Source organism: Equus przewalskii, chromosome 1 (genome assembly GCF_037783145.1).
Source record: "Equus przewalskii isolate Varuska chromosome 1, EquPr2, whole genome shotgun sequence".
NCBI classification, from domain to species: Eukaryota; Metazoa; Chordata; class Mammalia; order Perissodactyla; family Equidae; genus Equus; species Equus przewalskii.
In genome coordinates this window covers 56,304,393-56,327,883 of record NC_091831.1, presented here as the reverse complement: position 1 = coordinate 56,327,883, position 23,491 = coordinate 56,304,393, and the positions used below count along the sequence as shown (strand labels likewise).

The 23,491-nt window shown below is 37.8% G+C and overlaps 1 protein-coding gene across 22 annotated transcripts in view; it reads left to right on the top strand.

Moving 5' to 3' along the window:
- The window catches only part of CTNNA3 (catenin alpha 3), a 1,517,748-nt gene that overhangs the window by 20,969 nt on the left and 1,473,288 nt on the right, over positions 1-23,491 (top strand). For 5 of the 22 annotated variants that reach the window (XM_070563771.1, XM_070563775.1, XM_070563779.1 and 2 more), the window contains exon 1: positions 2,145-2,327. The exons of 7 other annotated variants lie outside the window; for them this stretch is intronic. Coding sequence is in view for 2 of the 15 variants with exons in the window: in XM_070563716.1 (XP_070419817.1) it covers positions 2,259-2,327 (69 nt within the window). In the remaining 13 variants the exon portion in view is untranslated. Of the gene's footprint in view, positions 1-526; positions 816-2,131; positions 2,328-23,491 lie in introns of those variants that run through there. 10 more of the 22 variants (XM_070563716.1, XM_070563705.1, XM_070563748.1 and 7 more) reach the window with 8 other exon arrangements.

The window sequence follows — 23,491 nt, the reverse complement described above, 5'->3', positions numbered from 1 at the left end:
TTTGTCTGGGGCCAGCCCTGATACCTGCCACCAAAGACACTTTGGATTACCTTGGGAGGATCGCTACAATGGCCCCGATTTAGTCACTCTTTTTTTTTTTCCAGCTCTTCTACCCCTAACTTTTGTTGGTTTGCGAAAGGAATGTGAGCCAAAACGTAAAGCTTGAAAAGTATAAAGAAAGGAAACAAGTAAATAGGGAAGGAGAATAAATACTGAACAAGACTGGGCAAGGTGACAAGAAGGCATTACTGTGAAAATCTGGAAGGGGGCCAGGGTGCCGAATGCAGTGGCTGTGTAGTTCGCAGGAACTATTTAGTGTTCAGCATGCTTCAGTGATCACCCAGAGAAAGCCAGATTTTTCCGGTTTTGTTTGCTACCCTAGAGTTAGCTATGGAAGTTTGACATAGGTGATCTGTGTTTTCTGTCAGCCAACCGATATAAATACAGAGCACTATGGGGCCTCTGATCCTCCAATCCGACGTGATTTGAATTGCTAGGAGGAGGACCTCTTGTGGCTGTAGTGGGAAATACTTCAGCTAAAACCTATCTGGGAGGCTGCAGACATGTTTATGAAGGAAATTAAAAAACCTACAAAACTCCGTAGCTCTTTACAATTACGTTTTACGTATTTATAATATTTAATTGTTTTGATAACACCAAGTACTGTGACCGCATCGATATTGCATCTCTGAGGAGTTCAGTGTAGTTTAAAGCACTTCAGATTTTATCCATTTAATTCACATACCTCCTGAAAAGTAGATAGTACAGGGCTTCTCATCTCGGTTTTGCAGATGGAAAGGAGAGGTACAGAGCAGGTAAGTATCTTGGTTTGGCAGTGGGGACAGGCTGGTTCTTAACAGAATTTGGATGTCTTATCTTGGTCTCAATTCAACAGTCTGGGTTTGGAAAACATTCACTATTAAAGCTCTAAAACAAAAACTTCTATTTTGCAAGTGTCAAGTGATTGCTTTATTCAAGAAAAGACAGATTGAGAGACATAAAACTTTCTCTTTGTTTTCACTGTGAAAAGAGGCTGTTCCTAGATTCTCCAGGGGGAAAAGGCTGCTTTAAAAAAAATCTGGGGAGGACAAGTATGTTAGAAACTAAGAATCTTTAGATAAATATAATGCCAGGGATGCACATTTTAAAGTAATCTACATAAATATACAGTTATTTTGCAGGTTTCCCTAGAAATCATATAAAATGAAACCCCTTTCATAGTTGATTCTGGCACTCCTCAGACCCTGCCTTTCTTCTTGGCTGCTAATATTTGTTCTAAGAGTGCTTGTGAAGCTAATAAATAAATGCCTTCTTTTTATTTTGAATTCAGCCTTTTAAGAACAGGAATGCCAAAACTCAAATGAATAGTTCTATTTTAGAGGCAGTTACCACCTATTGTTTTAGAAGCTATTGGAAGAAAGTCACAAAGTGGTAATGTTTACGGAAATGCAGTACAAGTTCAGGTAGGGTGTCGAGGAATTGAAATGATAAAGCATAAGGCAGGGGTATGCAAGATTGTTTCAGTGAATGTTAAGATGTCGATGAAGAGGATACCAAAAAAAGGGAAGAGGAAATATGAAAAAGGATAGCTTTAGAAAAAGGAAATTTTGTTGGAGAGGACTATATTTTTGGTAACTTTAATAATGGTTCCACCCGTGGAGTTTTGGTAAATCTTCACTTTACATTTGTTACCGATAATTACGTGGCTCTGCGTAAATTCTGGAAGCAGAGAGTGTGATACCTGGGGCGAGGGTATGAGACAGGTAAGATTTCAGAGGAAAAACAGTTTCTCAGATGTGAGACATCATCCTGTGGTACCGAAGACAATGAATTTTACATAATTGATCTTTGATGTATGGATTTCTTGGATTCCTGTTATCCCTGCTTTATTATTTCTCTCAATAATTCTAGCCTTCAGCTTTAATTAGATGTAAGAGGTCCTTATTTTGGAAAGGGACTAGAGAAATGCAGATCTGACTTATTCAGAGCTTCCTGACAGCTATGTTTGTAGATCTCTAGGCAAAGTATGTGTCTGGCCTTTTTCAACGAAGTATTTTCAGTAACAAGTTGTCAGTGAGGTCAGTGACTAGCAGTTCAGGATTAGATACCACCCACCCTGGTTTGTAACCTCCCCTTTCTTTCTTATCCTGGGTGAATGACGCTTAGCTAAAGTGACTGCCCCACTGTCACTGCCTCTCAATTTGGTACTCTGTAACTCTGTGACTAACCAAGACGTCTTCTTTGTTTCCCCTTCAAAGCTCTTTTTGGAAAATTCCCTACGAGAACCGAAATTTAAACCCATTTACTTTATAAGAAGCAGCAGAAAGGTAAGAGTCAAGTTTGTAAAGAGAAGAGCTGGACTTCTTCAGTGCATTCTTCTTTCTGTGTTGAATTGTTCTGCCTTAGTTATATATCGTAGGTTTAAAATGTGGGGTTTCCTTCTGAATTAGAGAACATCACGTTATTACATAAAACGGGAATGTTTTGAACAGTTATTATGCAAAATGTAGGCTGTCACGCTAATTTTAAAGTTATAAATAACTTTCAAACTAGTGCCAGGGGAAGCAAGGTCGTGCTTTGCATTCAGAGAGTTTCTGGCTATAAAAAGCCGGTTGGGATACTGTGCAGGAAAAGATAAGATACGACCTGGATGCTTGTGCTTTGGTATGGGGCTGGGGCAAAAGGAAGCAAAGATAGAAAATGATCGAAGGGATTTTACTTTTAACCAAAAACTCGTTCACAGTAAACGGAAGATTTTTCAAGTGAGATAGTGGCAAAAGCATTAAGTTTTGAATTTAATATTTGTCATGTATTTCTTTTATAGTTGGCAGTAGTAATAGGAGGTTTAGGAATCTCTTGGAACTGTTTTACCACCATTTATAATCAAGTGAAAATCACACTAGGTGCGATGAATATGGAACGTAGTAATCAATTATGTAAAGAGAAGGTCACTATATGACGGAGTCTGTGCCTGTGAGCAGATGCTCTTGGTTGCACTGAGGACAGAACTGGAAGCAATGAGTTCAGATGAAAACAAGAAGAAATTTAGGTTAGGCATCAGTAAGTTCGTTGACTGGAGGGGTTTTGAGTCACTGATAAACACCGCTAAGAAAGACTGTTGCAACATCTTTGAAGATGCATGAAATCTAACGATTTGCTTAAAACATGCAAGTGGGAAAAATAGGATTTCAAATTAGGTTTGGTCCTGGGTTTGTGGCTAGCTTCTTTAGACAGGCTGTAAGGTCAACAGATTGAGAATAACTGTGATTTGGAGACGTGGACTATCGACAGCCAAGTTGCAATGGCATATTTGGAAGTGCTGTTAAAATTTCCCACCCCCTGTATAAAATTACCTCAGTAGTAGAATAAGGCGAGTTTGCTAAACGGAGAAACCCAAAATACAGATAGTATAGATACAGATATTTCCATTTGTTACCTCTTATACTTAGTCTCTGTCTTCTTTCTTATATAAGTAAAATATTGGGATTTTTATAGTAAAATTTATTTTCTTTTCATTATAAAAGTAATGTGTATTTATTTTAGGAATTTTGAAAGCACAGAAAAAAATTATGTGTAATTTCATTGATGCATTTCCTTTTAGTCTTTTTTCTCTGCACAGCTGTAAAATGAACTGCAATAGTACTGTGGATGAAATTTGGAACCTTGCTTTTTCATTTAACCTTTACCCAAACATTTTCCATAAAATATTTCCTATTCTACGTAGATGTTATTTTAAATTGCTGTATAACATTCTTCCAAGTGAATGGATATAATTTTATTCATCACTGTTGAACATCTAGGTGCTGTGATAAATCTCTGTGTGTGTGTGTGTGTGTGTATGTATGTATTTACTTATTTATTTTTGTCATTTCTTTAAACTCTATTCTTAAATATGAACTTGTTGGATTAAAGAGCGTTAGAGTTGAAGGTAAAGGTTGTGATTTTTAAGAAGATGGGTTTTTACTGTTTTTCTTTTAAGCCATTGTGAAATTCCTTGTCACCTGAATGAAATATTTATTGAGTGTCTATGATATACAAAGCATAGTTATTAGGCACATAGACAGCAATGTACTAAGTGTTTGAAAGGACAGAGGTCTCCTCTACTTACAAAATTTCAACTTAGGAACTTTCGCAGATATCAACAGAGCTACGTGTCTGAGTCAAAAATGTTTCAGCTCCTCCTCAAACCAACAGATAGTATAATTGACTACTTATATTACTCTGGAATTTATAACAATAGAATTTACAAATAACTTTTGTTAGAGGACCATCTATACATAGTTCTGATTTATATAACTTTTATGATTCAACTGTGACAAAGAAATAGCAGAATTAGGAAGAGTAAATACTTTAGTTGTAATAAGAGTTTGAGGAAATTAGAAGTGTTTGGAGAAAACCTGTAGGCAGCAGAGTGGAAAGAAAAAGGACAGAAGACACACGCAAGTGCAGAAATTCAGTATTGGGTTTTTCTGCTCAGGAAAACATGAGAGTGGAATAGGCATGGATAGGGTGGGAGTCACGAAAGATAGGAAGTTTTGATTTTGTTATTGTTGAGTTCAGGAACTATGGTTGTAGAAATAGAATATATTGAAGGAAAAAAGCTGAGAAATAAGTGATAAATAAAACCATTTGATTTTGGAGGTGGTGGCTGGTCCAGAGAAATTAAAGTGGAGAGAGTAAAGGTACCAGTATTATTTGTTGGGAAGTGAGGTATACAGTTGTGAATTCATAAAGAATGTATTCTGCCGGTATCAAAATTTTTTTTTTTGAGGAAGATTAGCTCTGAGCTAATATCCCCTGCCAATCCTCCTCTTTTTGCTAAGGAAGATTGGCCCTGAGCTAACATACATGCCCATCTTCCTCCAATTTATATGTGGGATGTCTGCCCCAGGATGGCTTGACAAGCGGTGCCTAGGTCCGTGCCCAGGATCTGAACTGGTGAACCCTGGGCCACTGAAGCAGAGCATGTGTACTTAACTGCTACGCCACCGGGCCTGCCCCTAAAATATTTTTTTAATTGTGGAATTCTATTTTTCAGTGATATTTAGAGGAAGACCATAACTTTGGAAGGATGGGCGTTCCATTCTTTATTCCCTACGAACTTCTGTTTGCATGTTCCTATTTTTACTTTGGAATAGAAGGGATTAAGATTTAAGAAGAGAAATTGGCAGTCCAATCTTGCCTGAAGAGAAACTATGTGCTTCATAGTGAAGACTTAAAAATAGTATTTATTTATGGATCTCTGGCTCATGGGAATGTTAGTCTAGAGACCGAAAAAGCATGGTTTTATGATTCTTTTAGAATTCTGGATTTTAAGTGATGTGATACTGTGGGAGTGGAACTCCTGAGTTTAGCCAAGTTTCCTATCTAATGGAAAGAGACAGATAATTGAGACTACAGAATTTTTGAAAATGAATGGGACCATTAGCTATTACACCTGATTTTCACATGCTGAATTACTGTTTTTAACCCCATTATTGCTGTCTGGGACATAACCAGTAATTTACTACCAATTTAATCCCTAACTTCCAGGGTCTGAGAAGTGACTTTGAGTTCCTATGTGCAAAATTGTAAATGAAGTCAAATTTATTTGGCACCCCCACTTCCCCACCTCTTTTTTCTGCTTTTCATTATCCTGATGAGTATTTTTTTGCTGCTTCAGGTGCCTCCATAAATGGGGAAATAGATTTGATGGAGGAGGCAATGTTTAGCACAAAGAAAGACCCTCAAGTACTAGAACCTGAGCACTTTAGGCCCTACTTTATATTAGCGCTATTCCAAATGGGATCAGCAGTTCCCAGTCGCTAGCTGGTCCATGAAAGGAGACAAGGAGTTTGTACCAGAATGTAGATCATCTATGCCCTAAGACTTTGTAGCAAGACTTTCTAGGTGAAGGAAGCAGCCATTGATTTACATTCCAGAGCAAGCTTGTTATCTCATTGCACACCTGTACTTTGAGTAGCAGTGCTTAAATTACACTGTACAAGCATTTATCTCCTCTATCGGTATGCATATGGGGTAGAGAACTGGGATAGAAGTGCACAGTTAACTAGATGATAAGTGAATTACCAGTCTCAGCTGATGATACTTCTCAAGGTATTATCAATGCAAAGAGGCCCTGGGTTAGCTTGTTGAGAACACACAGAATGACTGAGAGGCAGGATTCCCCGAAGGGCTGCATTCGGTCTACTCTAATGTTGGCTTTGGAATTGTTCACTCATTCTAGATGGCTTGTGTGTCACCAGACATTATTCTTAGTGCTTGAGTTAGATACTAATGGACCAAATAAAGGCCCTGCCCTCATGGTGTTTCCTTTCTACTGTGTGTGTGTTTGTGGATGAGGATGAAGGAAGAATAAAATAAAACTGATCTCTCTGTGATTCTCCAGAAGAGGTACTAGGGTCTGTCTTAGTCCAGGGCTGGAGCTCATAGGTCATGTTAGGCATGGAAATTTGCGGATTAACTAGCTTTTCTGTTAGACTCAGCAGTTCCTATTTTCACAGTATGGGGTCACAAAGGAATCCTAATTTTAAGAATCAAATAATCTGTGATAGGCACTGCTGGTTGCCTATGCAATATCCATGCATTCTACTCTTCCTGCTAATTTCACGGAGCTCTTATTTAGATCAAGAAACAAAGGCGTAAAGTGCTACATATTGATCTGCATCTCGTGTCCCTCCTTCGTGCCACGCCCCCCCCCCCCCCCCCGCCCCGGTTAGGACAGTTACATTTAGTTAAGGCAGATGCATAGCAATTCATGGAGATTTACCTCTTCTCTTCAACTGCTTCACAGTGTTTTACTTTGTAAATGTAGTATAATTTATTTAGCTCGCTCTGTATTGATGGATATGTTTGCTGTTTTCAGTATTTTCATGTTGCTCTGCTGTAATAAATATCTTTGTTAATATATCTTGATGTACTTTTACAAGTGTATATTTAGGATAAATTCATGGAAGTTGAATTGCTTGGTCAAAAGGAATGTTCGTTTTAAAATTTAGTAAGTGTTACCGTTAATTGGAAATATCAACCAAAGAGTTAAAGAGTATGCATGATTTAAAATTTGAGAGCTATTATGATATTTTTCTTTAGGAAGTTCGTATCAGTTTATAACCCCACTAACAGTGTATGCTGAGAGCTTATATTCCCAACTTCTTACCAGTACTGATGATATTTTATCAAATTTTTTCACTTTTGACAGTCTGGTAGATGAAAATGATATCTTGTTTTTTTGATTTGCATTTAATTAATTATGAGTAAGATTGAGCAATCTCTAAATATTCATTAGCCCATTTCATTTCCTTTTAATTGCATCCTTTGCCCGTTTTTTCTTTTCTTTTCCCCCCCAGTTTTATTGACATATGATTGACGTATGTCACCGTATAAGTTTAAGGTGTATAGCACAACGGTTTGAGTTACATATATTATGAAGCGATTACTACAATAAGTTTAGTTAGCATCCTTCATCTCATGTTGATACAATAAAAAGAAAAAGCAAAGAAAGAAACAGGAAAATTTTTTTTCCTTGTGATGAGACCTCTTTGGATTTATTCTCAACTTTTGTGCCCATGATACAGCAGTGTTAGCTATAGTCATCAGGTTGTATATTACATCCCTAGTACTTATTTATCTGATAACGAAAAGTTTGTGACTTTTGACCACCTTCCTCCAATTCCTTCCACCCCCATCCCACACCTTTGGTAACCACAAATCTAATCTCTTTTTCTATGTTGTTGTAAATGGCAGGATTTCCTCATTTTTATGGCTGAGTAATATTCCATCGTACATATATGTCACAACTTCTTTACCCATTCATCCATTGATGGATGCTTAGGTTGTTTCTGTGTCTCGGCTATTATACACATGCTGCTATGAAGATGGGGGTGCAGATACTTTTTTGAGTTAGTGTTTTTGTTTCCTGGTTATATTCCCAGAAGTGGAATTGCTGGATCATATAGTAGTTCTATTTATAATTTTTGGAGGATACTGCATACTGTTTTCCATAGTAGCTGTATCAGTTTACAATCCCACTAACAGTGCACAGAGTTCCCTTTTCTCTACATCCTCCCTGACACGTTATCTCTTGTCTTTTTGATGACAGCCATTCTAACAGGTGTGAGGTGATATCTCATTGTGGTTTTGGTTTGCATTTCCCTAGTGACTAGTGATGTTGACCATTTTTTCATGTACCTGTTGACCATTCATATATTGTATTTGGAAAAATGTCTAATCAGAAATTTTTCCCATTTTTTAAATTGGATTATTTGGTTTCTTTGCTTTTGAGTTGTGTGAGTTCTTTATATATTTTTGTTACTAACCCATTTTCAGGTATATGGTTTGCAAATATTCTTTTCCCATTCTGTAGGTTGTATTTTCACTTTGTTGATTGTTTCTTTTGCTGTGCAGAAGTTTTTCATTTTGATGTAGTTCCACTTGTTTATTTTTGATTTTGTTGCAAGTCACATCCAAAAAATGGTTACCAAGGTCCATGTCAGAGATCTTTTTTCCTGTGTTTTCTTCTAGGAGTTTCATGGTTTCAGGTCTTACATTTAAGTCTTTAACCCATTTTGAGTTAATTTTTGTGAGTGGTGTAGGATAGGGGTTCAGTTTAATTCTTTTATATGTGAATATCCAATTTTCCCAGCACCATTTATTGAAGAGATTGTCTTTTCCACATTGAATATTCTTGGCTCCCTTATCAAATTTTAGTTGACTGTGGGGGTGGCCCGGTGGTGTAGTGGTTAGGTTCACACACTCCGATTTGGTGGCCTGGAGCTCACCGGTTCAGATCCGTGGCATGGACCTACACACCACTCGTCAAGCCGTGCTGTGGCAGGCATCCCAAGTATAAAATAGGAGAAGATGGGCACAGCTGTTAGCTCAGGGCCAATCTTCCTCAGCAAAAAGTGGAGGCTTGGTGGCAGATGTTGGCTCAGGGCTAATCTTCCTCACCAATATATATATGTATAATATATATGTATTTATATATATTAGTTGACTGTGTATGCTTGGGTTTATTTCTGGGTTCTTGATTCTCTTCCATTGGTCTATGTGTCTGTTTTTATGCCAGTACCATACTGTTTTGATTACTATAGCTTTATAGTATAGCTTGAAATCAGAAAGTATAATGTCTCTTGCTTTGTTCCTCTTTCTGAGGATTGCTTTAGCTATTTGGGGTCTTTTGTAGTTCTACATAAATTATTTTTTTTTTCCAAAGATTTTATTTTTTCCTTTTTCTCCCCTAATCCCCCTGGTACATAGTTGTATATTCTTCATTGTGGGTCCTTCTAGTTGTGGCATGTGGGACGCTGCCTCAGCGTGGTTTGATGAGCAGTGCCATGTCCGCACCCAGGATTCAAACCAATGAAACACTGGGCCGCCTGCAGCGGAGCGCACGAACTTAACCACTTGGCCACGGGGCCAGACCCTCTATATAAATTTTAGGATTGTTTTGTCTACTTTTGTAAAAAACGCCATTGGAATCTTGATAGGGATAGCATTGAATCTATAGATGGCTTTTGGTATACTGATATTTTAACAATATTAATTCTTTCAATTCATGAACATGGGATGCCTTTCCATTTATTTGTGTCATCTTCAATTTCTTTCATCAATGTCTTATAGTTTTCAGAATAAAGATCTTTCACCTCCTTGGATAAATTTATTCCTAAGTATTTTATTGTTATTGATGCTATCGTAAATGGGATTATTTTGTTTATTTCTTTTTCAGATAATTTGTTGTTAGTGTATAGAAACACTACTGACTTTTTATGTTAATTTTGTATCCTACAACTTTACTGAATTCCTTGATTATATCTAACAGTTTTTTGGTGAAGTCTTTAGGATTTTCTATATATGAAATCATGTCATCTGCAAATAGAGACAATTTTATTTCTTCTTTTCAAATTCTGATGCCTTGTTTTTCTTTTTCTTGTCTGATTGCGCTGACAAGGACTTCCAGTACTCATTTTTAAAATTGTTATCCACCCCTAGTAAATTAAGCAAATTAGCTTTTTGTCTGTTTAATGTGTTGTAAGTATTCTCCCTTAAGTTGTTGTTTATTTTTTGACTTTTATATTTTATGTCTTATTTAAATTTTTTTTGGTGAGGAAGACTGGCCCTGAGCTAACATCTGTTGCTAATCTTCCTCTTTTTGCTTGAGGAAGATTTGCCCTGAGCTAACATCTGTGTCAGTCTTCCTCTATTTTGTAGTGGGACACCACCAAAGCATGACTTGATGAGTAGTGTGTAGGTCTGCACCTGGGATCTGAACCCATGAACCCTGGGCTGCTGAAGTGGAGTGTGTGAACTTAACCACTACACCACTGGGCCAGCCCTTATGCTTTATTTTTAAATTATACAGAAAATTAAATATTTTTGTACTCAAATTTTTAAACCTCTTCTTTTATGGTTTCTGGATTTTGTGTTTGCTTAGAAAGGGCTTTCTACTTCAGTTATGTATACATAACTGTATACATAAATTCACTCATACGTTCTTTCAGAATTTTAAAATCTTTGCTATATCTGGAATTGATTTTGAGCAAAGAATGAGGCTGAGAGACACTTTTATTTTAACTTTTCTTTTAAATCTTTATTCAGTTCATCCAATTTGATTTAATTAAGAATCACTCTTTTTCCTGCTAATTTGAAATGCCATATTTATCATAATCTAAATTTATATTAGCATCTGTTTCTCAACTCTCTTTCCTTTCTAGTAATATTCTTATCTAATTTTTCTCCAACTCATACTTTTAAAATAACATTATTTCATAACATATTTTAATACCTGGAAGGATTAATTCTTCTCCTTATCCTTTTCTGTCCCATTAGGGTTTTCCTAGATATAATCACATAATGTTTATTTCCAGATAAATTTTAGTAAAACATTTTATCAAATTCTTATAATAGCCTGTGAATATTTTAATTCTGGGAGAAATGACACCTTTGTAATATTTAATCTGCCTATATATCATCTTTTTGTTTACTTAATTCTTCTTTTATGTCCTTCAGTAGAGTTTTAAAGTTGTCTTTACACAAGTATTTTACGAACTTTTGTTGCTATCATAAATGTTATCTTTCCTTCCATCATAGTTTTAAATTGGTTATAATTTATAAGAAGGAGAGCCTTCAATTTGAGTCCACATTTGTATTTTTTTTTGTTTTTTGAGGAAGATTAGCCCTGAGCTAACATCTGCTGCCAATCCTCCTCTTTTTTGCCACAGAAGACTGGCCCTGAGCTAACATCCGTGCTCATCTTCCTCTGTTCTATATGTGGGACACCTGCCACAGCATGGCTTGACAAGTGGTGTGTAGGTCCGCACCTGGGATCCAAACCGGTGAGCCCTGGGGCACCGAAGTGGAACGTGCGAGCTTAACCGCTGCGCCTGGGCTGGCCCTGCCCCCATTTGTATTTTTAAGAAGTGCCTCTGGCAGTTGAGACACAGCTGATGTTCAGATGGGTTTTTCAGACCCAGATCTCTAGGCTGGCTCTTTGGGATTTGCTTCTTTGACCAGGTGTTTCCTCCCTGAACTGTGCCACCATCTAGCTTGCATGTCTGTTATTTTTTTAACCTTCTATAAAAATTAACTTTTTAAACTGAAAAAGTTATATCTGCACATTTATTTTTACTTTTTACTTTTGCAAAGGGTGTCTTAGCCAGGGTTCTTGCCACCAAGAGTCTGTTCTAGCTGGCTTCAGCAGAAAGAATTTCATAAATGACATTAGATAGCTCATAGATTCTCTGGGAGAGCCAGAGAAATAGCCAAAGACAGGGCAGCTAGGAAAAATGTCCAGCGGTACCCGAGGCATGGTCCTGCAGAGGTACCAGCTTCCGCCATTGCTGACTTTTTGGCTGGGCAGTAGGAGCCCCGCACAGCTTTCTCAGGAGGATCTGATGCCTGAAAATCTCACCCAAGCTGTGTGTGTTTGGTGAGATCTGGGTCCCGCTCCTGTCGGGGAGTCTGAGGAAAGCAGATGTCTTAGCTTTCCAGTCTCTGTAGAGGAGGAGGAAAGCTGGACCAGGGCTGGAAGAGGTGTTAGCAAACCTATACCATCTGCCACAAAGGGATTACAATCAAAATAAGTCTCCCTTCTGCCCTGACCCCAAGCCCTCAGTTCCATGGTCCCTTTCTCATGAGGCAACTGCTACCAGTTGCTGGTGTAAATAAAAAAAAATTGTCCCATATCAGTATGTATAAATTTACTTCACTCTTTATTGTTGCTGCTACTTGATTAAATTTAACCAGTTTATCGCTCCATGCTATTCTGGATTATTTTAATGTTGTTGCTTTCTGTTGGTGAAGACTGATATTCCCTAGTAAGGCCATACAAATTGTTAAAATATAAAATGCTTTTGCACTCCCTCTCCCCCCTCTCTGGTGGCTTTCTTCCTCTTGGCCTCTGCCTGGGACCCTCTAGACGTTTCCTAGACCCAGCAACTAAAGGGTGAACACCTGGCACAGCAGGGGCCTTCCAAGGCCCATCTCCTGGCTAAGCTCTGGTTGGGGCCCAAGCCATGAAGATTGTGAAATGTTTTTCATATCTCCCCTCCTACTAGGCAAATGACATCCAATTGGATTCTGTATATTTCCTAAGGCTTTTCCTCTAGTCACAAAGTCACACCAATGAAAGAATATATGACAATTTATTTAACTAGTCCCTCATTGATGCACATTTAGGTTGTTTCTAGCTTTTTGTTATCACAAACAATACTGCAATCTTTGACATGCATCTTTGTACACATGTTCAAATTCTTAAAAGTGGTATTGCTCAGTCTAAGAACTTGTGCACATAAAATTTTATGGATATTGCCAGAGGGCCTTCCAAAAAGATTTACCAGTGTATACTTCAACCAATAGTGGATGAGACAGCTCACATTTCTTTATCTTGTCAAAGAAGATTTCACAAAGGGTTTAAAAGATGATTTAGTGAAACCAGTTTATCTTTTTTAGAGGTGAGATTGGAAAAAAAAGGAAGAGAAGAAAATTAAATTCATTTAGTATGAGTGGCTCTTAATGAAACTATGCCAAGATATCATGAAATCATTTCTCTCTTTTCCAATTAATAATATTTTGATACTATATTAAAACTTACTGGGAATCAACAGCAAATTTATTGGTTTTAATTTTTAGAACTTACTTTTTTGATGTATGGAAGAACGTTTGTCAATTCCCAATGCTGTGATTACTCGAAGATGCCAACAATGATTCTGTGATAATATATGCAAGTTTTTCAGTGCTCTGTAATATATTGGTTCTCAACCCAGGGTACTTTTGCTCCCCAGGGGACATTTGGCAATGTCTGAGAAATTTTGGTTGTCACAAGTAGGAGGCTAGTACTACTGGTATCTAGCATACAGAGGCCAAGGATGCTGCTAAACATCCCACAACACACAAGACAACCCCCTACAATAAATTAGCCAGTCCAAAATGTCAATAGTGCTGAGAATGGGAAACCTTTTAACATCTAACTGATGTGCTCATCCTTACCTTTACCCTTTTCATTCTTTGTATGTCCTTTAAAATTCTCAGCTCTTTAGAAAGCTCCTTGTATGCCACAGTGAGTTATGTTTGCGTATGTTTCTCCCATTTTGTCCTCATTTGTGATTGCAATAGTGAGTTTTATTTTTTGACCTGGCTTTCATTTTAGAATCTCTGGCTCTGGGACAGTCTTGTATTTTCTCTGAACTGCTAAGCAATCTAAGATACTTGTCTTATTTTGTTTTGTGTTTTCTTCTTTGGGTGTAATGAACTCTAAGGTAGTATGTTCAATTTCTCCCAAAGTTCCTGTCACTTTCACTTCACTAATATATTGCTCTTTGTTGGCAAGAATTAAGCCCAGGGTAGCAGTTCCATTCTTTGCTTCTTTTGCTCTCTGAATGATGAAGTTGCTGATAAAGAGGCAGAAGATAAAGGAGAGGAGTGATTCCTCCAATTCTTATTTTAATTACCTTATTATCTTTTTCATTTTGCTGAATTATTCTATGTATTTAACTATTTTTATTTAATATTATTATTAGTATTTTTTGAAAAATGTTCTCCGCCAGTCTCTGAATTCCTTGAAGGCAGGCCCTGAGTTAACATCTGTTCCCAATATTCCTCTTTTTTTTTTTTTCCCTCCCCAAAGCTCCAGTACATGGTTGTAAATCCTAGTTGTAAGTTGTTCTAGATCTTCTATGTGAGCTGCCCTCACAGCATGGCAAGTGACAGACAGGTGGTGTGGGTGGTGTGGTCTGTGACCAGGAAGTGAACCTGGGCTGCTGGAGGGGTGAGCGCCAAATTTTAACTACTGAGCCATCAGGGCTGGCTCTGAATTATTTTATCTTATGTTATTTTATTTTATTTTTTTAAGATTGGCACCTGAGCTAACAACTGTTGCCAATCTTTTTTTTCCTGCTTTATCTCCCCAACCCCCCCCAGTACATAGTTGTATATCTTAGTTGTAGGTCCTTCTAGTTGTGGCATGTGGGATGCCGCCTCAACGTGGCCTGACGAGCGGTGCCGTGTCTGCGCCCAGAATCCAAACCCTGGGCCACTGCAGCGGAGCGCGCAAACTTAACCGCTCGGCCACGGGGCTGGTCCCTGAATTATTTTATTTTTAAATCTTTGCTTTGTCTCTTTTTATCTTGACCTCTCATTTCAGTCAAGTTTCTTTTCATTTAATTTAGTTTTTTCATCACTTCTTTCCCAGAATTTATGTATTTGCGTATTTCACTGAAAACACAGAGTAGGTGTATTCTAAATTTTCTTTTTTGTGAGGATAATTTTCCCTTCCATATTTAAGACATTGTCTTCCTCCTTTATGTTATATGGTCTTTTTAATTTTGGATTTTTTCTATTTATTTATTTTTGAAAGACAACAGATTTATTCAGTCCTGGTGTTTGTCATCAGTGAGATGTGTACATCCCCTTTCAGCTCCATCACTATCAACTTTGGAACTACAGAATTTCCCTCTCACATCTTAATGTGGAGGGCAAATATCTTGCTAAATTTCTGGGCTACAGGAGGTACATATTCCATTGGGGCAAGTCTTCTCTTATTTCTGTTATTTTGTCCTCTACTTGGAGGTAAATTTAACCCGAGATAATTTGAATTCACTTTGTAAAATTTAGATTCACTTTTCTAAAAGAGATGCACCAAACCTAATCTCTAGAATACCCTCTGCCAGTGTTTTTCTTATGTTTTCCCCTAGTGTTGGGGATCTCATATCCCAGGGCACAATATGTTATTCTTTCCTTGTCCCCTTTTATCCCATGTTGCATTTCTGGGAACTAAAACCTTCTAACAGAGTATAGTATAACAGAGTATATGTATTGCTAAGAGGTGGCCAGGAAACATGTCTGGCTATCAAACAAGCAGCTACTGTGCAGGAAGGGGTGAGAGGGGGTTTTTTTGATGGGCTCCGTCAGCCCCAAGTCCTTGATAGGATGTCAGGATACATGGATGTGCGGGTCTGGCTCTGTGGCTGTTTTAAATTTAGGCACAAGGGAGTTCTAGCTCTCCACCCCATAATTTGTCCCATTAATGAAGTAGATAAGGTAGAATGGCCAGATTTAGCAAATAAAAATATAAGGCACACAGTTAGGTTTGAATTTTTGGTAAACAACCAATACTTTTTTTAAGTATAAGTATGTCCCAAATATTGCATAGGCTATACTTATGCCAAAAGACTATTCATCATTTATCTGAAATTCAAAGTTAACTGGGCATTCTGTATTTTATCTAGCAACCCTAATGTAAGAGAAATTTTCCCCCAGCGTTTGCAAATCCTTAGTGAGGTCTTTACCCTTTTGTGTCTCAGGTACGGGTGTAACAGGGTCTTTTTCTGATTTGATAAAGGTCTCTCTTCCCAGTCTTCATGCACCTGCAGGGCTGTCAACACTGGGAGGACTGGAAGAAATTTGTAAAGAGTCTGGGAGTCTTCAGAGAGGAAAAGAGTGCAGACCTGGACTCCTCCTTTTCCAATGTCTTTATTATTAGAAAGTTTTCTATGCATTGAGCCGGTTCTGATTAAGAAAGGATCTAATAAGAAGGAACATTGAAGACCTTAAGCTGTTAGCCCTGCTGTGGCCGGCATTACCCGATGGGACAGGCTATCCGGTCATGGGCACGACTGGAGGCAGAAGGCCCTCCTGACTCGGCCACTGTGCTCTGTAAACTAAAAAGCTGTTGGCGCGGATGCCGTCTTACCTCTGAGGAGCAGGCTGCTTCTCTCTTGAAGAATCACTGTGGCCACTATTGGAATCTGCAACAGCAAAGGCCAGCGCACACCAGGCGAAAAGGTCACCCTGGCCTGTGGGGGATCCGTTTTCATCAGTAAACTGTGCCAGGAGCAGAACACCAGCAGCCTTCAGCTTGTATTCTCTCAGACTCTCTGGTTTTCTCCCTCTGAGGTGGATCAAGAGGCCCCCAGAGTTTTTGAACAATTTGATAGACAAGAGAGACCTTGGACTCCCTGCTAGTCTGGCAATTGAGAAGTGGTTTTAATTTGGAAAAAATAACAGGTGGGACCTCATTTTTACCCAAAACTATTGAAGTAGATCCTACTATTACCACATGTACATATATATTTTACAAATATGTCATCATAACATATATTGTTTAATACTTGATAAGTTCTGTAAAAGTTTCTTTTTTCTCTCTCCTAGATGTTATGACCTGAGAAGACTGAATGTATTTTCTTGTGGTCTTGTGCTTTGCAGTTTTGAATATATAGTTTAGATCAATAAAGATATATTAATGGAAGAATATCAAGTTTTGTGATTCTTTATGATTCCTGCATCTTTTTCTTCTTTGTCAGCTTGTATCCATTTTTAAAAGACCTACCTCAAAATTTCTCCTGTAGTAAGTAGTCATCCTGGGGTAATTATTTTTAACTTTGATTACTTGTTTAACTTTGGTCTCTTGGCCCTTAGTTTGCATTATATAATCTTGCATTTATACATATGCTAATTTAAAATATATTGGTCGTTGATCCTTGTGATTGCATCCCTCTGGGGAGAAACAGAAGAATGAGTTTATGATCTTAGTGTAGGAAATCATTTCTTAAATAGGACTCTGAAAACATAAGCAATAAAATAAAAGAATGAAATATTTAATTACGTTAATATAAAACTTCTTTGTGAGAAAAAAAAGACACCATAAAAGAAGATAAATAGGGGCTGGCCCCATGGCTGAGTGGTTAAGTTCGTGCACTCTGCTTTGGTGGCCCAGGGTTTCGCTGGTTTGGATCCTGGGCAAGGACATGGCACCATACTGAGGCAGCGTCCCACATGCCACAGCTAGAAGGACCCACAACTAAAATATGCAGCTATGTACTAGGGGGATGTGGGGAGAAAAAGCAGAAAAAAAAAAGATTGGCAACAGTTTTTAGCTCAGGTGCCAATCTTTAAACAACAAAAAAGAAGCTAAATAAAAGCTACCAAATGAGAGGATATAGTTACCAGTCATCCATATAACGTGGATTGCTTCATTGTTCCCTATTCGTCTCCTTCCCTGTGTCCACGCCCTTTGCCATGTGACACTGCAGTTCTTCCCACTAGAGGAGTATATTTCCCTGCCCCATTAGCGTTAGACTTGGCCGTGTGACTTGCTTTGCCCATTGAAATGTGAGCAGAAGAGTCAAAGTGCCAGTTTGGAGCTCATACCTTAAGAGGCACTCTATGTTTTCACTTGCCCTCCTTGTATTTTTGTTGTTGCCATGGGAAGAACATGCTCCTGGTAGCCTACTTGTCCAAGGAGGATGAGAAGCATGTAGAACAGATCTGGATTCCAAATCTACAGCTTGGAGTGAGCACCGCCAGGTCCATCCTGGATTAGCCAGCTTCCAGCCAACCTGAAAATGCACAAGAGAAAATAAATGCTGCTTCATGCTACTGAGTTTTAGGGTGGTTTGTTATGTATCATTATTGTGGAAATAGCCAACTTATAGACCATTCAACAAAAATGATTTAGGATAAGATTTTATAAAGAACTCCTGAAAAATAAGGAAAAGAACAATTCAGCAGGGAAATGGGTCAATGATAAGGAGAAAGTAATTTGAAGAAGAGAAAATTGGAATAACCAATAAATAAGTGAAAAGATGTTTAGCTTGTTTCACTAGTTATTGGGTACATACGGATTAAAACAACGATGGGATACCTTATCATACCTATTAGACTGGTAAAAATTAATGTCTGGCAATAACCTAGTATTTGTAAGGATGTGAAGAAAATGGAACTTTCATATACAGATGGTAGACTGTTTAAGGATACAAAGAGAGACATCAAGCAGGGAGAGGATATTTTCAAGGTATATTATTGACAAAGGATTATATATGGAATATACAGAGAATTCTTGGAAATCAGTAAGAAAAATCATGCAGCTAGAAGAAAAATGGGTAAAAAATAATGTATGCAATTCATTGAAGGGATACTTGAATGGTGGCTAGCCAACCTAAAACAGATCACCAATTACTTTGGTAATCAGAAATGCAAATTAAAACAACAATGAGATCCGCTTTGTTCCTCCTGTGTTGGCAGAAGTTGAAATGTCATGCAGTATCTTGTGCTGGTGAGATGGGGACATGTGAACCCACATGTTCTGCTGGTGGTGTTATTTTGGAGACCAATTTGGAATATTTGTTGAAATTGAATACTCGCATGCATTCTGACCTAGAAATTCTACTTCTGAATTGTATTAGTTTTCTAGGGCTGCCATAACCAAAGAACCACAGACTGGTGGCTCAAACAGCAGGAATTTATTTTCTCATGGTTTGAAGGCTAGAAGTTCAAGATTAAGGTGTCAGCAGGTTTGGTTTCCCCTGCGGCCTCTCTCCTTGGCTTGCAGATGGCTGTCTCCTTACTATGTTTTCACACTCACATGGTCATCCCTCAGTGTGTATCTGTGTCCTAATCCCTTCTTCTTATAAGAGTACCAATCCTTGGATTAGGGCCCACCCAAGTGGCCTTATTTTAACTTCATCGCATCTTTAAAGGCCTTATTTCCAAATACAGCTACATTCTGAGGTACAGGGGGTTAGGACTACAAACATATGAATTTTGGGGAGGGCACAATTCAGCCCATAGCAGAATATGTCAGAGGGACTCTTGTATAGGTACACGCAGAGACATGTATGAGAATGTTTATCATGGCATTGTTTCCCACAGCAAAGAGCTGGATATGACCTAAATATTCTTGAGTAGGGATATGGACAGATAAAATACATTATAGATGCATCTGATAGAATGCTACAAACAAAAAATAACAAACTAAATCAATTATATTAGTCGGGAACCCATTTTTCTCAAATAACAAGGAATCTGTAGGTAAAAAGTTCACAGCTGATGATATCAAGGACCCAAGGTCTTTCTATAGTTCTGCTCTGTCATCTTTCCTCCTCCGCTTTGCAGTAAGACTGCTTTATGTCCATGCATCAGACCACAGACAGTAGAAAGAAGGACCAAGGGCCATGGCAACATGGTCTGACTCCCTTTTTAGAGGGAAAGTAAAAGCTTTGCCAGAAACCCCCGCAGCAGACATCTGCTGACACCTCATTGGCCAGAATTCTGCCACATGCCATTCTGAGTTGCAAAGAAGTCTGGGAAATCTAATGGCCTGCTTTCATAGCTGTGAAAGGCAAGGGAGAGCTAGGATTATGTGTTGAGTGAGCTAACCTGTGGTGTTTACTGCATCTGTATAGTTCAACACTGATAGACCATGAAAATGTAATGCTAAGCGGAGAGAGAGTGGGCAAGAGAGAGAGAGGAGAAGAGAGATGAGAAGTACAATACGATTTGTGTAAATTTAAAAATCCATACACACAAAAAGCTATGTATCATTGTAAAGGTATATGTCATATGTCAAAGAAGTTATGGAAAGTTGATTGGAAGGCCACCCATTAACTACTACAGAGTGAATGCCCATAGGAAGGGAGGAGGGGCCTGGAACTGAGGCTGGGGGATACAGAATGTGACCAAAAACAATTGAATAAAACAGGCTTTTCATGGACCAGTTCCAGCAGTTGAACTTTGAGGAGCATGACTGATTGTGTCAATCTAATTCTGTGCACAAGACCCAAGAGAAAAAAAGTGGGGGTGACTTGGGGTGTGTGTGTGTGGGTTACTCAGACTGTTGGGCAGGGTTTTTATTTAGAGTTGAAGAAAGGTGATTCACTATGTCCACGACTGAGTTTATTTCACCTTACTCTGTGATGAGCTTCATGCTTTTCAGTACAATTGAAGGCCTGATAGGAATGATGTTACAGTTTAAGTTTAGTGACTATGGCAGTTATTCTTTGGACGATATAGGGATATTATGAGTTTTGCAAAATTGATTTTCTTTGTTTTTGTACATGTATTTCTTTTGCTCTATAAGGCAAAACTAGTAGAATTGACTTTTAGAGAGTCAATGGGGGACATGAATAAAATAAACATGGCTGCTTGGTAGTGAAGTCCATCATTCTCTAGTTTTCTGTTATTATCTTTGGAAACAGAGTGGGAGGAAGGATTTCCTTCCTCTATCTCTAATATAGCCTCAGTGAGTGGCTCTCTGCTCTGGAATGAAGCAGGTTGGCACAATTCCATAAGTCTTATGTGGGAACAAGACGCCAGAGGTTTCTATTTTTTACTTGTTGTCATTCTTTTGCTTTTAGTTCAGTATTCTGTCCTTTAACCAACCCATACCCATCCTCTAAATAAACATACACAATTTATTAATATGTGTTAGTGCGTCTTTCATTTTTTCTGTTAAGCATTTGTTACAACTCTGGAAGCAGCTCTTAAACTCTCTAATTTCAGGATCATGTTTCCTTGTTGCCTAATTATAATTATTATCATGGATGGGGTAAATGACTTCCTTTGGTGAAATGGATTCAATTTGCTAAATAAAAATGTGTGAACTTAATGACTCTTCATCCATTTTTAAATCAGATGGGCAATCCATTTGCTGTCTCTCACAGCAGCCTTCTAAAATTCAATGGCATTTGATTTGGAAAAGTAGAATTTCACAAAGAGAAAACCATCTTTCTACAAAATAACAATAACTGATAAGTGAATTATTTAGCACTGTAATTAGCTCTTTATTAGAGTCCATGTAATTCTTCATAGCAACTTTACAGGTCTCATTTCACAACACGAGGAAGACAGGATAAAGGGGGGGTCAATGTGTATGAGGCCAAGCAGAGTAAACTAGAATTTGAATTTGAACCAAGTTTGCCTTGAGTTTCTGCTTATTCTTTTCATGACTTACCTTCTTTTCCTACCCCTAACAGGTACTTATTTTGAAAGTACTATCCTTGGTGCCTTATCTCTCTCTCCTCTCAGAGTCGGGAGAGCTCATTTAGTCTCATGGTTTAGGGTGAAACATGGATGCATAGTTACCATATCTCTATTTCTAGGCTTGATTTTTCTCCTGAGCTATATGATGCAGCATTTCCAGCTGCCCATGGGACATAACCCATTTGCACATGCCAGTCACACCTCGAACTCATGATACCTAGCATATGTCAGAGTTAGAGCTTGCTCTGGGCTTGCTCATTGGTGTGAATATCATCTGTTATGAGCCCACTGCAATAGTTTAGGGAGGTAATAAATTGTTTTCAACATAAAATGAAATATATGAAAAGCGAATTGAAAATTCAAATAGAGCATAAAATGTATGGAGGCATTTTTGCTAAAAGTAAAAAGGATTATTTTAAATAAGTAGTATCTATTCACTAGTCATTCAATCTCTCCTGCCCCTCAAAGCATTTGTTGAAAAATTATTTTAGTCACAAGTAGAATTGAGACTAACAAGACCTTTTAGATGTAGGTTCTTTTTTTTTTTAAAGATTATATTTTTCCTTTTTCTCCCCAAAGCCCTTCCGGTACATAGTTGTATATTCTTCGTTGTGGGTCCTTCTAGTTGTGGTATGTGGGACGCTGCCTCAGTGTGGCTTGATGAGCAGTGCCATGTCCGCGCCCAGGATTCAAACCAATGAAACACTGGGCTGCCTGCAGCGGAGCGCGCGAACTTGACCACTCGGCCACGGGGCCAACCCCTAGATGTAGATTCTTAAGCCACCTGAGGAAACCAAGAATTGCTGAAGGAGACAGTTCAGGATGTGTCAGAAACGAAACTCAGAGTTGGAAAGTAAATTGGAATTGCGCGGTTGGATGAAAACAACAACAAAAATTAGTTATCTGTATGTTCTAAAATGTGTAGATGATTGGTGAAAAGGATAAGCAAATTACTGGAAAAACTGACTTTCTAGTTTTCTTCTGGATGCTTATCTTATAAATTAATTTGATAAATAATTCTCTCTCTTATATTATAGAGACTATGTCAGTTTAGAAAGTTAAAGATACAAAATTTTATGAAAGAATCAATAACAGTTGAAATACATTTATTTCCAAATGTAAAATATGATTTTTACATGACTACCATTAGTTATTATATGAGCAAGGAGACTGCCACATTCAGGTATTAAAAACAATTTTATGTAGTGAAGAATCCAAAACTTGTTTTCATTATCAGAAATAGAATTCTCTTTTAAAGGAAAAGAAGCTGTAATATGCTATTTTGAATCACAATTGAGGAAGAGAATGATTATTTCTTATTTCTTTGGAGAATTTAATACTTTAGTGTAAAGGATGTGTCATTAGTAGCAAGTGTGGGAGCATGAAAAGAGAGATCACTCTTTGAGCCTTTAGATCTGCTTTATTTTTGCCACTGTTGACTTAGTAAACTTGATGTTTGTGATAATACCTTCAGAGAAGCATAGAAGACTTTTGTCTTCTGTCAAAATAAATTTGTGGTAGTCATGATTTTAGCTAATTAGATGGTAAAATATTTTTAGAGTAGATCGGGCAAATCAATGTACATGCTTTTCCAAAATGAAGTGGGTAAGTTGTAAAATAAAGAATTTGTGGCTTGTACAAGACTTTGTTAGTCACAACACTATGTGCTCATGAGAAATATAATAATGTTGTGATAACTGGAAACATATCTTCTAAAATTATCCTAGAGCTTCTAATATATAATGGACAATTAGCAAAAATTAAACAGGGCAATTAAAAATATTAAACAATTTACAAATGTCATATGTAATTTTGAAGAGAAATTATTTTGTTTTGTAGTGTAGTTCTATTTTCTTTGGAATTGTTTTGGACTTTCTAATGGGGCTTGGAATCTTTAAGTAGGGTTTTTGTTTGTTTAGTTTTTTGTCCCAGAAAAATCTAGGGTTTTGGAAAGTCATTCTGATGGTTGAACGCAATTCTGCTACCTCTTGGCCATCTACTACTTTTCTTTTGTTACCATGAGGATGTATCTGACTGAGCCGATAGAGGAAGAAATAACGGTAGACTTTGTCACAGATGAGAGGTATTAAACACGAATATGGGCTCTGCGAGTCAAACTTATATGGGCAAAATAGAACGGGATATCTCTAAACGTATTTAATAGGGAAAGTTGAGATGGTGTGTTCTACTTCCTAGGTGAAGTATGAAGATGTGCGATTGGATGCAATACTGTGGGACT